Below are 17,292 nucleotides of genomic sequence, written 5' to 3'. Positions count from 1 at the left end.
TGTAAAAAGACGCAGTCTCTATAGACAGCCCAGGCTCCACAAACGCCAACAAAATCAAACTGTGCCAACCTGCACCACCAAACATGACAAACAGTCTTCCAGCGTTCCAGCCAATAACCGACAAGGAGGATTTTGGATGTGGGGGTAGGGGGGGTTAGTGTGCGGAAGCACGGAAGGAATGGGACGGGACGAGCTCGCCTCGTTCTGTTGGAAAACACTTCAAACGTCAACATCCCAGCATCGCTTAGAGCACCTTTAACCCAGGAAGTATTATGAACATTTTGTCACTTTAGTGCCCAATTACAGCAGTTAGGTGTTAGAAGGTGGATGTTTTAAGGTCTACAGTATTTTCCATCACTTCAGTCATATAGAATCTCACACCATCTCTACAATTCCCCAAAAGTTATACACAAAATCTATTTAAATAGAGGTAATTGACAACTTAGACACCAAATGGAGTATGTAAAAAATAAATAAAAAATACAGCACATAGCACAAAGCTACAGCAGAGACCCCTGACTTGTGCAGGTGTTTGGTCCCTTGTCTTGTGCCTGTCTGTGTGTGTGTCTGTTTCTGCTTGTGTTGTTTTGTCTCCCTCCCTCCCGTCTTTCCTCTATTTATTATTTGTAAAAATGTTGTTTTATATATATATATATATATATATATATATATATATTTATTTTGTTGGCCCTGTGACGCGTTCTCGTTTCAGTGTATTGTTGTAATTGTCACTTAAATATGTTAAAAAATAAAAATGGATCACAAAAAAAGAAAAATACAGTACATGTAAAAGGTTTTTGCTGCTACTGATCAGCCTATTTAACTTTTCCACAGAGGCGGAAGCTACTAAAGGAGTTGGGAGACCAGAAGATCCCCTTTCTGGGACCTTCAGATCGGGGTTATCAGCAACTGGTGAGACAGCCAATCTTTCCCATTGAGCTACTAATGCTGGGAGCTCTACTTTAAAGGGCCTACAGCAGCCTTTTGTCTATTGCTGCTACAGCCCTGTACTGTCTTAAATTTTGCTCGAGATCTGAAAGGCTAACATGTTTGGCGAATAAGATTGTAATTCAGTTTGTTCTGTTTTTTATGTACTGTATGTAATGATCATCCTGATATGAGCGTCTTGTGTTTCTAAGTGGGACTCCAGTTACTCTGGCCTGGTTCTGAGGAGATCCTGCTCGCTGCCTGCTGAGCTCCATGGCCAGGTGCAGGCAGCTCTGCTCACCCTGAGAAGGAAGGGCTGTCTCCTGAGGGATTTGGTTCGCGTCCGTGACCGAGATGTATTTACCGCCGTTTCACGGGCTCTTCTAGGTGAGCCGGGCCACACCTACCGATATTTGGACACACGGCTCTTTGCCATCCCTTGGCACAGTGAGGACATTTATATCAAAGGACAAAACTGTTGTGACCCTGACTTTAGGGCTGCTTGCAAAGCATTGTGGGAGCTTAACAACTTCTTTTGCTCTGATGTGTCTCAGCTGAAGGATGGAGACAGGCTAACACAATGTGCGAAGGGGGAGGCAGAGGCCAAACAGGGTGAAGAGGGAGACACGGGGTCCAAACACAGTGAAGACTCTAAGAATAGTGAAGGCGGGGACTCAGAGTCCCGACAAAGTGAGGAGGGGGACACAGAGTCCAAGCACAGTGAGGAATGGGACATTGAGTCGAAACACAGCGAAGAGGGCTGCTCTGGGTCAAAACAAGAAGGAGAATGGGAGACTGAGTCCAAACACAGCAGTGAGGAGGGAGAGTCCTCTCAGGTCAAACAAAGTGAAACAGCTGTTGCAGTGGGGTCGGAACACAGTGAAGGGAAATTTCCCGGGTGGGCGCCTAAGGCCATCAGTGGCACAGAGACTAAACCTGTGGGAATAGGGGCCCAGGAGAAACCTGTGGCCCAACTCAAGCATAGCTTGTCAGGTTACCACATTGAGGACAGGGAGGAACAGGCAAGCGGGCTGGGGTGTTCCCAGCCGAGTCCTCCGCAGGTATGCACCGGTCCGGTAAAGTTCAATGTCACCTTACTCAACTACATGGACCCAGCAGCTACAAGCCAGCTCAAAGAGGAACCTTACTATGGCATGGGGAAAATGGCGGTCGGGTGGCACCACGATGAAAACCTCATCAGTCATTCGCCAGTGGCCGTTTACAGCCATAGCTGTCACAATGACAAAGGTAAGGGTCAAAGGTAAAATAGCTCACTTTTTAATAATTGTGCTAATAAATTCTAAAACAATAGTTGAGATCTGGAGATTTAACACTAATACACGGAAAATCCAAAGTGTATCGTGCTAGTCCGTGGCATGTGCTTTCAGAAATTAAGATTCCCTTTTCACTTTCACTTGAATATCCCATCAACTTATCTCAGTTGCTTTATGGTGAATCAGATACAGCCAACCTTGTGTATAATGGCCCTACAGCAGCGCTGTAGCAGCTGTAGACATGGCCCCTGGTGAAGCAACCATCAGATCCATCTATGTGATAGTGTCAGGGCATTATCAAATGTCATCACCGACTTGCTGCTGACAGCCTTATCGCCGGCCGTGCGTCGGGAGATCACAGACATTTGGATCTGAGCTCTTAACGTGCACTCAGTGGCACAGTCTAACAGACGGGCCTTATCACACACACTGCATCTCATCTAAATCATTTCCCCGAGAAATGATCGATGTGCAATTATCTGATACGAAATAATGAGCCCTGCTTTGATAAGTGCTCCTAGACTGTACTGTACGGATAATACAAAGTCAACTAATTATGGAATGTGCAGTCTTTCCAGAGCTGATAGTGCTCGCTGATTGAGTTGATAGGGAGAGAGGAATTTTGCTTTCTAAAGCATATGCAAAGCAACCATAGAAGACAGTACCCTCATATCAATTTTTCAATTTCAAACTAAGTTTCTATAGTATACAATAGAAAGCTACAACCTCAGTTTTTTATTGTAAAAATAATAATCACTAACGATTGATTAAGCTCCTCTTTATACATTATTCTTTGCATTAACCCTTTATCATCAAACCAAATAAGTGGATTTAAAGGGGTGCTATGCAGTTTTTGCCATTTCTTCGCTGTTTTCTTGATTTTTTTGTTTGCATGTTTCTCTATAGAGCTCCATCTACAGCTTCGGAATAGATATTTGGCAGCTGCTATGTGTTGTCCTCAAACTGACCCGTTTCAATTTTTTTAAATCAAAAATATGGATTTCTTTCAGCCAAATTGTCCAAAAATAGCATGGATGATCCATACATTCTTCAGGTGATTACTTTTATTGAATTTTTTAGGTGTTTTATTTAACCTTATAGCATTTGAATTATTTTTTTAATGGTTTCAAAACAGTCTCAGGAATGTGTTGCCCTCATGTGTTGCCCTCCTTCCAAAGGCTGGAAGGAGGGCAACACATGAGTTCCTGATGTGGAGGGAGATAAAGTTTTAGGTGTAGCTCATCTGTACTGTTAACTGTACTTTTTCAGAGTCAGACAGGTAAAATGCCAACTGCTCTGACATCCCAACCCAGTTTACAGCTGGGCTTTTTTCATTGGGGTTTCTTAAGCAGAAACACCTGCAACAGCAGTCTCTTTCAATGATTTGTTCTAGGCCATTTCAACTCTGACCCTGTGATCATGGGCTTCAAACACCATGGTATAACACCTTGCAGTGTTTAGCAGCTGCGTCTTTTTTAGTCCTGAATGACCCAACAGTTCCAGACTTTTAAGAAGAGACTGATTAGAGCGCCATGGAGCTATATCCGAGTGTCTGGCTCTGATGACTCCCAGAACCAGGCAAATGAAAGGGTTATGTTGGGGAGTGTTGCACTTTTACAATAAGTTTTGTTTCTTACATTGTCCCTGAGAAGAAAGAAACACAGCAAATTTGATATATTAGATCCATAGAGACTAGACGTTTTGCATGACACCTGCTTCCTTTGATAGGCTTTTGTCTTTGAGCAGCCTCACCTTTTTTATTGCTTCAGCCAGAGAAGTGTTCTGAGTGTTTTTCCCAGCTGCGCTGATCCAAAGGAATCTGCCACGACTGAGCGTTTTCCGGCACGGAGGATGATATTCCACCATTCCTGAGGCCTTGGGGAGTGCTGTCATTAGCTGGCTCTCAGAGCACAATGGCTGGAAATTAAGTTACTATTTATCCGTGCTGAGCAAAGGAAAAGGCAGCTGTGGGGCAGAGAGGCCCAGAAAGACTTTAGTATTGATTTTGCTGAAGGGTGTTGGCCAGCCAAGCCAAATCTTGTTTTCTTAGTGTGCCGTGTACAGATGAAAGGAGAGAGAAGAACAGGGAAGGTGGTTACAGTGAATGGGTTCAGAAACAGGAATATCATAGGATACCTGCTGTCCAATAACACACTCTCACACACTCTCAAGAGCTTTTATCTAACAATTTCCTCTTGCACAGCATAATCATGGCATAAAGATCCTTTGCTAACAGCCTATATAATCACAGTAACATATCATCTTTGCTCTGCTGTTAAGTGATTCTTTCTTTCTGGAGACAAAGGCTTACATCTTACATCCATTGTTTGAGTGGTATGGATTTAATCATTGCTCTCCTTACTATTTGATTTCATTTATTGTTTTGGCTACATCTTAGGCATCGCTATTGCCTTAGATTGTTTAGCCCTGCATTACCAAGATATCACTTGTATTTTCAGTTCAAATTAATGACGTGTAAAATAGCCATCATTATATCATGATAAACCACATGCTTCCCATTAAAATGCTAGGAATTTAAACGTATTGCATTTTTACAGTGTCAGTTTAAGTCACGCTGGGTGAAACTGTCAAACCAAAAGCCTGAAACATGAATATAAATGTAAAATGCAAATGTTACAGTGAGTTGGGCTGTGTGTGACTGACAGGTGAGAGCAGCGAGGGAGGCAGCGGTGAGATGGCATGCTGGAGGATTGGGCTCAAGGTAGCCTGGGACATTCACACACCTGGCCTGATGCTGCCACTGGAGTCTGGAGACTGCTATTACATGAGAGGTACTGAATTTTCTCCTCAAACACACATACACACACACACACACACACACACACTCAGAGACATGCACACATGCGCACATGGACATGTAAACACGTTGCTCCCACAACCTAGCCACATCTATCACCATGTCTGACTTCGGAGGAAGGAACACTTTTATTACCCTGTGTTTAAGTGTTTCTTGTACTTTGTCCCAAATGACCCATCCCAGGAGGATGCACTTCACTCTCACGCTCTTCTCTCTTCTTCCAGCCCTCTCTGCAGGAGAAGTGGGGCTGAGGTGTGTGTGTGTGGGGGGGGGCTTGGCCTGAGCACAGAGCTTTTAGGTTCCATGAAATTGTGTGCATTACAGAGGTTACGAAAACCAAATGTTATTTTTTGAAGTCCTGTGACCCAGGGCTGGCTATGTCTCTATGGAGCACAGACAGCGAGCCACAGGGGTGTAAATCACAGCGTAATGCTTCTGGCTGCAGCACACACCTCCACCCTCTTCGTTTCGGCCCTGTGAGCCCCTTCCAAGCTTTCTCATATTTTCTGAGTGTGAGAACATGTATCCACATCAGAGCAGAAGCTTGTGTTCAGATGTACAAGCATCCCATGTTTGGATGAATTGGGGATTTATCATGTTTTAAAGTCACAGGATATGCTTACACAAGGATATAGGATTAGACATACAGTAACATCTTGAGTCTGTTTTCCCTTGAGATGCTCAATGAATTACTGTATTTAAAAAAAAATCTGTGATTGATTTATGTCATTTGTAAGTTAAAGATAAACTAAATAGATATTTTAAGTGATATAGATGTATAGTACAGCCTGAAAACAGTTTTAATCCATGGTATTTATTGAGAAAATAACATATATTGTATAGAATGTGGATTTTTGTTTACTCTAAGGACTCATATACCTTCATATGTTATTTAACCCATGTTTAAATACCAAAGCACAACCTTATTTCTTTTTTTTTTTTCTCACCAACTTGGAGCCTCCTCTGATATACGCTGTCCCAGAGCGATTCTTTCCACCGGCCATCTTTACATTGCTTTTTATTTCTTTTAAAGATGATTTATTATTATTATCATTTATTAGGGGCTTTTCCCTTTATTAGTGACACTGGATAGACAGGAAAGGGGGAGAGAGATGGGGGATGACACGCAGCAAATGGCCGCAGGTCGGATTCAAACCCGGCCGCTGCAGGACTCAGCCTACATGGGGCGAATGCTCTTACTGGGTGAGCTAGAGGCTGCCCCCACCTTTACATGTCCTATTGCATAACTGTACCCAATATTCATCAAGACATCAATATGTTAAATTCATTTTCTTTTATTTCCATTTTTTCTATATTTTATTATCAAGTAGTTTAGGTAGATACATGTGTGTACACATGTGTTTGACCTAGTGATTAGAGAGATTTTCTTCTGATTAAAAGACTACTGTTTTGATGTCTCCAACAGCCAAAACATATATCCTTCTAGTGTACAATGACAAGACACTGAAACCCTACATGTGCACTCTGCATACACTGCTAAGATTTTAAGAGTTTGGAGTTGATGTAACTGATTGAAAGACGGAACACATTTGTGGAGGAGATACGCTGTACTTTAAGAGTTTTAAAGTTCCACAGTGAATCCAGTGAATTCACGGTCTCCCCAGGTAGGGCGTGATATGTGAAATTATGCTTATGGTACAAATGCAGAACCTCAATCAAAACAAGAAGATAACTAGTTCACTTTTTTGGACTGATCATACTGTAGGTGCACAAAAACACACAGACTGTCCAGATGATGGTGCCTAGCAACACCAAATGTTGCATAGAAATGCTATATTATAAGTGACTGCATTCTGGATTAAGCAGCATGACTACAGCAGGTGAGAAACTGCTGTTTTGTTAACATCAGGAACATTTGTACATTTCAAACATGTCACACAGGTAGCTGCTTTATTGTACAATGTGTCTTTAAGTGATATTCTCACATCCATATACCATCTAACATATATATCCATCTGAATATTATATTACATATCTACTGTATCTATATTATGTTGAAGTTGTTGTCAATCTGAATATTTTTTATTTTTTACAACTAAGGAATAGGAAGGTTTTCTTGAATTCCTGAAGTTGACTCTTTGAAGCTGCTATGTTTTCATCTGAGAACAGCGATGTCTGTACCTAATATTCAGCTTGACAGGGCTTGAAGCCGACCTCCTTTAGCTGGATAAGATTTACAATAGAACAGTCAGTTTCGGGCCAGCCATGATAATAGAGTGATGGGCTGTTGTGCAGACCATTCTAATGGGACTTGACTGTCGCGGATCAGTGGGGATTTATGCTCCACTCGGTGAGTACGCCCTTGAGAGGCCAACTGCTGCACAACGATAGCAGCTCACACAGTCCTTGGCTGTCTGTTGCTTTGTTGGTCCACCTGAATTAAATACTTGGCACAACATATGCACGCACATATACATTTATGCAACTCACATGCAGGAAAAAACACACGCATTCCTCTGCTTATTGGAGGAAGGACAGCTCAAGCCCCCCCCAGACAGAGCAGCCACCGCTAGACCATGTGTTGAAATACATTGTAGCAGTGTTTTAGTGACATACACCATTTGACAGATAGTTTTGTGGTATTAAAAGAAAACTACAATGTTGTCTAACTACAGACACCCATAATGTCTTTTCAGCACCATTTGTCGGCGGCTGACCCTTTTGAACTGCTAATGTGAGCTGCTGGAGGCAAATTGAATCACCATCATTTCCACCCAAATGGAATTTCAGTGGTTAAAAAAGAACAATGCAAGTCTTGACACCGGGCTGTTCAATAATAAGATTTCCAGCTCCCAATGCACAGGGGGACTGGAGAAAAGAGTTGACCCAATATATTTAAAAGCCTGCTTCCTGGAAAAGGAGGACAAGTGGCAGCAGGCGCAGGGGTTGAAAGAAAGATAAATATTTATTACAGTTATCGAGTTTGCCTCTACTCCCTCCTGATCCCACTGACGCATCAGACGCGCCAAGAAAAGAGCAGATTGATGGAGATAATTTGTTATTGGATATAAACAGTTTTAAAGACGCAGAGTAATTCTGCCCAGAGACCTAATCCCTCACAATCTCATCAGGGTGAAGAAAACACCGGCAAGTTGTTTTGTTTGTCACCATCTTTTTTTTTTTTCTCTCCACCAAACAATAATATCTTCCTCCCAAAGCATTTGGCTGTTTGACTTTCAAATCGCAGGCATTAGCCAGTGTACTCTTGCTCAAGGCGGCTGTAAATATGCACATGTGCTGTGAATGACAGCTCTGTCACGGCTAAATTAATTATTGGTATGAGGAAAATAATGGCAGAGCTGAGAAACATCTATACACACAAAGAAACACATGGAGGGATACACAGGAAACAGCAGTAAGGCCTTTTTGTAAAGCTTCTGTGATATTGGACAAATGTTTGTTGGTATGGCTCTTCCATCTTGACAGATTGAGCGCGATCTGGTTTTGTTTGGTAATTAAAATTATGGTACAATGCTGCTGATTCTATTTGATTCAGCGCTGGACCAAGCGCAATCTGTGTTGGCGTACATGATGATTTAGTTGTCATCTTTCTTCACGCCCTGCTTTTCATCTGTTTTTGTAGTGTAATCAGTTCTTTCATTTATTCATTTTATTTATTATAATTATTTAGAAACACAAAATATGAAATCTTTACCCTTATTCCATTCTGTTGTGTTTTTTGCTTTACAATGATTTATCAAATGGTTATTTCTGATTATTTTTTTCTCTTTCCTGGTCTGTTCTCTTTCTTTGTCTTCTTCGCTGCTCTATTGATGATTGCTGCTGGTAGAGTTTCCAGTTTCTATTTAGTTTCTCATACCTCTCTCTTCCCTTTATTCACCAGATGACCTGAACAGTACCCACCAGCACTGTGTCCTGGCTGGAGAGACCGCACGCTTCAGCTCCACACACAGAGTGGCAGAGGTGAGAAGCCAACAGGCCTAAAAGGGAAAAGGCAGTGTTTCAAGTGATGTTGTGAAAATTCTGTATAGCGAGCCAACAGTTGCCTTTGGTTTCAGTAAGGACTGCTGCTGGTACTTACACGCTCTGTTAGGGAACGCCTGTGTGTAATGAAAAACTCTGTCTTGTAAATAATGACTTAATTAAAAAAAGTCTTCTTTTCATTAAAATGGAAGGATTCTGTTATCTCAATTGTGTAAAACGAAATGTGCAAATGTAGGAAAGCTTTTTAGAGAAAATAAATAAACTTTGTCTTAATCATCCACTGACACCTTTAACTGAGAAATAAAACAAATGAATGGCATTTGCAGTACATAGCACATGTATGATGAAGTAAATAGAATATGTATGTATGTAAAAAAAAAGAAGGTATTTGTTAAACTTGACTTTAAACTAAACTTAAGTTTTTGCTTGTCTTTTGATTGACAGGGCGTAGTTGAAACCCCTGCATGGCAGTAATGTGTGTAACTCTGGGTCTGTCCCTCTCCTACCAGTGTTCCAGTGGTACCCTGACCTACATCCAGTCGCGGTGTCAAGAGGCCCTGTCCAACCTGCACACTGACCCAGAGACAGGCTCCCACAGCCTGCTGGCGCTGCTGCCGACAACTCTACAGCACTGTGAGGAGATTCACAATGAGGTGGGGACAAAGTGTGTGTTCACATGCATCCGCATGTGTGTGTACACACATTTGTGTGTGTGTGTGTTTGTGTGTGTGTGTGTGTGTGTGTGTTGGACACTGTTGGACATTTATATGTGTTGGCACTGTTAGGTCTGTATTGGTGTTGAATCAAACAACATTTGGAAATGTTTTTAACTAGTTTTAGCTTGCTTGGAGTACCAGATGAGTGTGGTTTGCTACATTGGACAGCAGAGCATGTGCCAATGACCGTCAGACAATAGCATGTCAGCCTTTAAAAGTTGTAATACATTTTTCTGTGATCATGAACCTTCCTGACACCATCTGAATTCTTCTGATGCTGCAGTGCTCGGCCATCTGGTACTCCAAGGAGGTTAAAGATGGCTAACAACCATCTGCAAATATGACAACATTTCATCAGGACAGGATCACAGAACATATTAGAAAAGTGTCATGAAATATAGAGCATTTAGGCATATGAATAATATGGATACATATCTGGGTGAATTGAATTAATTTGAAGAAACATATACGCATATGCATGTAAATGCACACTGTAGACTGCACATATTTAATACATACCCTCTGTGGTTTATTTATTTGACTATAGCCTAGAATGGTTTTTCATATCAAGTCAACACCACCCCATGTTGGGGTGCTGGGTTAACCAGACAAAGTATTATTAGGGACTAACAGTACAGTATGGCAAAACATAGTCAAAGGAATTGATATGCTAGAAGCATGTCTGATACCATTTAATTCTGGTTTATTATGACCTTTCTGCATCATGGGACTAACAGACCATACTGGTTGTTTTTACCCACGGTAATGCCTCCAATATGAAATCCGGGTTGTTCTCATTTGTCCTGGCCTGTGATTGATCATGAGGCAGTAGCCTCTCCATATGTTATCTAAAGATGGAGTCGTGCCCCGCTCCCCTCGCTAACCCCTTTTCACACTCAAGGAGTGATGCTGGCTTGGGGTATTGGGAGATGAATTGAAGTGAAGTGAGGTCAAAAAAGAGGAATGTGAGGGGCCGCCTGCGGAGCCACGCGCCCCCTGTGCTAGCTTGCCACAGGCCAACGGTTAATATAGCACTTCACCTCTCCCCCTTTACACCCCTGGGCTCAAAGCGCACATCCTAGCCAGCGCTAGCACCCAGGCCCCACAGCGTGACGCCATGACAGATGAGTCTGACGTAAGGTTGTTTAAAGGTTGTAGACAATATTAATTATTCAGTCCTGCCAAACAATAGGGCTGTCTTTGTCAGGAGGAGCGCTGCGCTAGTTGAGCTAGCAACACCTGCTATTTTGCTGCATGGCGCCACAGGATTACCAAGCACAGGCCCTCGCCAGGAGGGCCATGCAGGTTTATTTAGGAAAACAGGATCCTATTTAAAAAAAGAGCAGGTGTGTGAATGTGAATGTTTAAGTAAGGGGGGTGCTCTCGGGGGCTCAAACCTACCCTACCTGGCGCTCACAATGATCGATGTGGCCATTTGTTTTGAGTTGCCCACGAGAGCAGAACACCCACTTAAATGATGTATTGGTGGTGGAGTTATTTATGATGGCGGCCCACTCTGGCACGTGGCGTGTGCATATTGCGCAGGTCGTGTTTGACATGGACGGCCGAGGAGCGAACAAGCCTGAGACGCGCAGGCAGCCTGACCTGAGCAGTGCCTTATGGGCCTTTCTTTAAAAAGTGCTAGCACCAGCTGACATGCCACAGATATATTGTGCAATGTGGTACACCGGGGGGGGGGTGGGGGGGGTTTGACAATGATGAAACAGTGCGTTTGCCATCTGAGTATGAGTGTTCAGCGATGGGGCGGGATGTTGAGTTGAAGTAGGGGTTGATGGGAGACAGAAATGAAGAAAACTGAAGTTCCCACCTGTTTGTTAAGCGTGGTCCTTCTCACTGTCTCTTTTTAATCTTTCCCTCTGTCTTAGGTGGCGAAGGGCTGGGGGGGTAGTCTAACATAGCATCACCACACGGCCCCCTTGTGCATGTTTGGCTTTGAAATGCTAATCCCAGATGCAAACGTCTTGTCTCATTTAAAGCCACTGTGTCACTTCCCAGGTGGGTGTGTGACAGAGTGCCCTGAGGGACCCCGTATAATGATGCCAGTCCCCCCACAGTAAATATTGAAGGGAGCGACAAGGTTTTCCCACATGTTCAGGCAGAAAGTAAACTGTGTGGAAGCAGGTGTGTGTGACCTTCCAATGTCCTGTTTTCAGGCCAAAATGTCTCCCCAGGCTCTTAGGCCGCTGCTTGGCTTTGAAACACCTTTCCTTCCAGCCTTATGCTGGCAATATCATTGTAATCTTTTAAATCACTTCTCAAAACACATTTTTCTGTCAGCAGATCTGTGCAGTATGTAGTTTGTACTTGTTCGTCCTGTTGTATTTACCAGTTTTATTACTCATTATCATTAGTTTTAAATATTATGAGACATTTTTGCTTTTCATTTTAAGGTTTATTTATTGGATTTTTAACGTCTGTTAGGCTCAAAAGGGATACAATGTTCTAAAAGTGAATGTGTTTCAACCGTTTTAAGCTCTGCTAAATCATGATTTAACCCAAGATTCCTGTTGTTTTCTTACGTTTTAGTTAATTTAATGACATTGGTCAAATTGCTATAAAGGAGCTCTTCTTCAGTGGCAGCTAAGACAGGAAGACTACTTTTAGCTTCTCTTGTGGCCTGAGTCTGAGAAATATAATTGAAGACTACTATTTTAGGGACATAGAAAGAATTGGAAATGTATATGGCAATCTGTGCATGCACAGTATAACCTAGCTTCTGTATGACCACTCTGGCAACTGTGTGATGAGTGTAAATTGTGTGCCTGGTTGCTCCGAGAGAGCTGGGGGGACCAGTTCTCCTGGCTGATGTGTGAGGAGGCCGGGAAAAGTAAACAGAGAACGGCAGAGTAGGATCGATCCCACTCTCATCAGCTCCAACCTCAGGGCCATGGCCCGGAAATTGATCGGACCCGCTCAGGGAATACCATGAAGGTGAAAAAAAGGGGAAATTGGGAAAAAGGGGGCTACTTGGCTTCAACTCCAGAGTTGCCATGGTGGGTGGCATTTTGACTAATGTGTAGGGCTAATGTGTAGTTAGTGTGCGATCACCTGGAGAGATGACAGCAACTGCTGCAAGGGAGTCACTAGCTCCCCTCTTGCTCCCCCACGCCGTCACAGAGAAAAACCAGCCCTAACAACCACTCTCTTCTTCGCACACACCTTCGATCTGTCTGCCTGGGTAGGTGGCATTTAGTCCGAGTACCCCTCTTGGTAACTCTCAGCTGGATGGCCAGATTCAAAATGCCACATAGCCAGCACTCCTTACTAGCTTTAGATCTTTGTGGCTGCCACTGGCCTGCACAGTGGGGTACAGGCAGCCATGTCAGCTCAAAGTGGAGACACAGGTTGGTTTCTTTTCACTAAAGGACAGGCAGACAATCAGAGAGATGGAAGGAGGTACTGACAGAAAGAAAAGGACGTCCGATATTGGCGTTCGGCGGCTTTGTTGTGTGTTTGAGCTGTAGTGATCGAAGGGGAGTGGATTTGGAGAGTGTTGAGGGGACCATAAAGGATGACATTTCTTTGAAGGGTGGCTTGTATGGAGTGACTGAGAGGCTGCTGAGCAGTGCCAGTGGCTGTTTATTCTCCCTGACATGCCCCAGTCCTTGCATGTCATCCCTGCTGTGATCAGAACATTTTGGAAGCAAATGGCAGGATGATTCTGTGCACAACTTCTACCCAAGGCAGACCTCACTCATGTTGTTTGTGCAAATAATTCTCGCCATTTGTTTTAACTTGCTTGGGGTGTGGGACGGTAGGTGACTTGCATCGGAATACAGAGCAATGGCCACTTAAAAATTGAAGCTCAATAGTATATGCTCAGTGTTCACCATGCTCACTTTTCAGGATTTTGGTGACTTGATTTGAGTTTAAAACTACAGTGTATATATATATATATATATGAATAAATATATATATATATTTTTTTTTTTTCCTACCACAATCACTTAAGTCACTTCACAAAGATTCAAAGTTTTGGAGCTATATCTGAAAAGCAGTTCTTACGGAGCTCCCACAGATTACGCTCATATAAATAATAAAATGCAGTGGTTGACATTTTTTGGACAGCAACAAATGCATGTGACCTGTGGTTTGCTGGTAATCTTTTGTTCCAGTGCAAGGTTTTTCATGTGACTGCACTGCAGCAAAAGGTTCTAGAGAGGATGTGATGGTGGCTGCCACGCTTAGCACTTGACGTCAACAATAGAGCCCTTTGTTCTCGTTGTATCTCCTGTTTCATGTCATTGACAGCAGTGACTTTTCAATACATAACCAATACCTCAAAACCATTAAGTAATATGTTTCATTGTCCTCCAAATACGTATCAGCTAGTTCAAATGAATTGTATACAAGCATAATTAGGAAGAGACAGGGCTGTGTGAGGGTGGAAACTGGTTCATACAAAATCGGTGCGATTAGAATGGAGACTTTTTGGGTAGAATTCACCCACTTAAACCTTGTTGTGACTAGGAGTTTGCGGCTCTAAAACAGGTCTGTTGTATACATTGGCTAATGCTCTGTGAAAAGAACAAAAACAAAATCGTTTTTAGAAGAGGAACAATAGCTCTCTCTGTCCCATTTGATATGTGACTCCTTTGCAGGCACAGACTTTTTGTGTTGTACAGTTGTCGGCGTCAAAATGAAATGGAGCGTGCATTGTTTTGGGTAGATGATGCTTTGTAGGACGTTTTGGGGGAGGGCAACTCACAGCGTCTTGTGTTTACGTTGGCGGCATTTGGGGCAATCGTTGACATACGCACTCACATTGGCAACTGTATTCACAGACTGTAACAAAGCCACTCACACTCCTATGTAGACAGATACGCAAGAGCGCAAACACACTGGTGCAAATACAGGTACAAACACACAAACGTGCACACGAAAAGACACACTTAGAGAATAGATAGGCTACACCTGGCTACATGAAGCATCCTTGCGAGGATTAAATCAGCACTTCAAAAGAGCAGGAAACAAAAATACTCCCAGCGGAGGAGAGGGGAGCGGCTCGGCAGCCGAGACTGTCATCTCCAAACGCAGCGAGGGAGTGGTAGGGGAGGAGAAGGAGGGAGGGAGGAGAATGAGGAGAGGAGAAGGAGGGAGGTGTTTTCAGGTGTGCTGGCTGGAAGGTGTGTATGTGTGAACGCACATATTCACATTCGTTAGTGATGTGTGTTTGTCCTGGTGTTTACGTTTGGTAAGGGTGTGCTCGTACTCATAGAGATGACCAGTGTTCTATGTACTATTTGCAAAAGGACACATTTTGACGCTAAAAAAAGTAAACTAAAAGTAATTTAATCTTTCCTGTGTTGCTCCTTTTGTAGACCTCATAAAGTGATTGAATATAATTTGAAAGGATTTTATGATAAATAAAATATGCAACAATTCAACTTTTTTCAAGGGAAAATACATTTTCTCCATGCCCAAAATCTTTTTATTTCTCACAGAGAAACTGCAACCCATATGAAAATGAAATACCTAACAGTTTTGATAACAAAAAGATTTGCTTGGACAGAAAATGGCCAATATTGTATATTTAAGTATGACGGTGAACACTGAAATATTTCATTCAGAAATGAGATAGTTCCTAGGTGAAAATTCTGACAGCTACTCATTGCAAAATTAAAACATCTGATGCTACTTTTTTACATTTCTTTTACGTTAATTGGTTAAAGTTGACAGACCATTTTGGAATAAAAAGTCAATTGACGATTAACAGGAATTCATGCATTCGTGCATGTATGACATTATAAAGTTCCATATTTGGAGTATGTTTATTTCATATGATAATTACATTATTTACAGAACAATATCAAATAATGTACACCCATGTACTAATGAAAGAAAATATGATTTTTTTTTTTTACTGAAGAGCATTGACAGGTTTATTTCCTCTTTTTTTAATTGTCTGAACCAGATTTTTTATCCTGTTTACATGTGTGTGTGTACAGGTGGAGTTCGAGTGGCTGCGGCAGTACTGGTTTCAGGGCCAACGCTTCGCCCGCTTCTGCAGCTGGTGGACCGGGCCGATGGAGCAGCTGGAGAAGGACTGGAAGCTCATGGAGACGATGGTAAGGCCGCTCAGACACACTGCTGGTCAGAAGGCAGCCTCACTGTCTGCTCCCTCTGCCCGCGCAATTTACCGAACACCATGTCACTCACATTACTTTATCAATCCTTCAGATGTTACATTAAATACATTTCAGTTTTAATGTACAGGTTGTTTTTTTTAACAAGAAACTATTTATTTTTTCAGGTCAGGTTTACAGACATACTATCCTCCATCCTAGACCTTACAATGATGCCATTCCTTTTTTAGAAAGTAGATGAAAAGAAAAACATGAGCATGAATAGCTTTTTTTAGTATACAAAACCAAAAACACAGGCATAAAAAGCTTTTTTAATATACAAAACTGGTTTAATATAAGATACAGTATATAACAAGCCTTGTTGCCAAAATGTGCTATACTAATACAGCTGACTTGCCTTACCTAAATACGCCACATTCATTGTGTCTATCTTAAATGTTACCTGGATAATATTCTTATAAGTGAATAGTGATGATAATAATAATAATAATAATAATAACCATAACAAATAATAGATAAAAGGTAGAATTTCCCAACGATAGGAGAAGCTCCATGACTAGCAGCACTCTGTCATTTTATAATAAGGGTTTCCACCTTCCTAAATGCTCAACATGCCTCCGCTTGTGTTTCTTTTACAAACTACATAAGTGGTCTGCTGTCCAATAATGCTCCTCACAAGGGAGGGTGTGTTTAAAATTACATGATGGATTGTCTAACTTCTCACCACATGCATTATTAAGGATGTGTCATGTGTTCAATCGTAGCTTCACAGAAGTTTTAATTGAGAGTAACGTGCGCACACAGCTATTAGTTAGACACCACTGTAAAGGAATCACTTAGTAATGTCAGACTCATAATTAAGTCACCTTAGTTACTGCTTTTTACAGTACATAGGTGCCGCGGGCACACACACACACACACACACACACACACACACACACACACACACACACAGTGTACTGTACATATGCAGCTCCCAAACACACACACAGATACATGCTTGGTCTCGCTTTCTCTTCCTCTCCGCAGATTCTATGCAGTCCGTCTCTCAAAGTTAAATTTCAAAGAGTGGATGTGTGTGTCCATGCATATACGTGTGTGTGTTTAAAACCCGGACAGCAAAAGCAGCAGGGGGCACTCTTGTATCACTGTAGCAGCAGCGGAGAGCGCGAAAGAGCTGTGCTCCTCTTTTCCTTTCTGCTCTCTCTCTCTCTCTCTCTCTCTCTCTCTCATTTTTTGTCTCTTTGGGTCTCTCACCCTCTCCTGCTGTCTCTGGGAGCTCTCTGTCTCTGTCACTGTGGAGCGCTGAGCAGTAATCACATCTAATGCTCAGGCAGGGATAAAGACAGGGGCTGGAGGAGAACAGTGCTGCTGCTGCCGACGCTGCTTGGCTCTAGTCATAGTCTCTCTTTCTCCCTCTCTCTCACTTAGTTGAACAGCCTGGCAGAGGGTGGGCGGGTGGGTGGAGGGGTTAGTAGACAGGG

At 42.5% G+C, this 17,292-nt stretch overlaps 1 protein-coding gene across 2 annotated transcripts in view; it reads left to right on the top strand.

The window, feature by feature from the left end:
• Nucleotides 1–17,292, top strand: part of fto (FTO alpha-ketoglutarate dependent dioxygenase) — a gene marked incomplete at its 3' end in the record, with an annotated part of 134,636 nt that overhangs the window by 30,507 nt on the left and 86,837 nt on the right. The window contains 6 exon segments of one of the 2 annotated variants that reach the window (XM_032514632.1): nt 835–912; nt 1,140–2,175; nt 4,868–4,993; nt 8,885–8,964; nt 9,495–9,638; nt 15,671–15,790. In XM_032514632.1, coding sequence (XP_032370523.1) covers nt 835–912; nt 1,140–2,175; nt 4,868–4,993; nt 8,885–8,964; nt 9,495–9,638; nt 15,671–15,790 — 1,584 coding nt within the window. 2 annotated transcript variants of the gene reach the window in all.

This window comes from Etheostoma spectabile, chromosome 1, assembly GCF_008692095.1.
Source record: "Etheostoma spectabile isolate EspeVRDwgs_2016 chromosome 1, UIUC_Espe_1.0, whole genome shotgun sequence".
NCBI lineage: Eukaryota > Metazoa > Chordata > Actinopteri > Perciformes > Percidae > Etheostoma > Etheostoma spectabile.
This window is presented reverse-complemented; position numbering and strand designations above follow the sequence as displayed.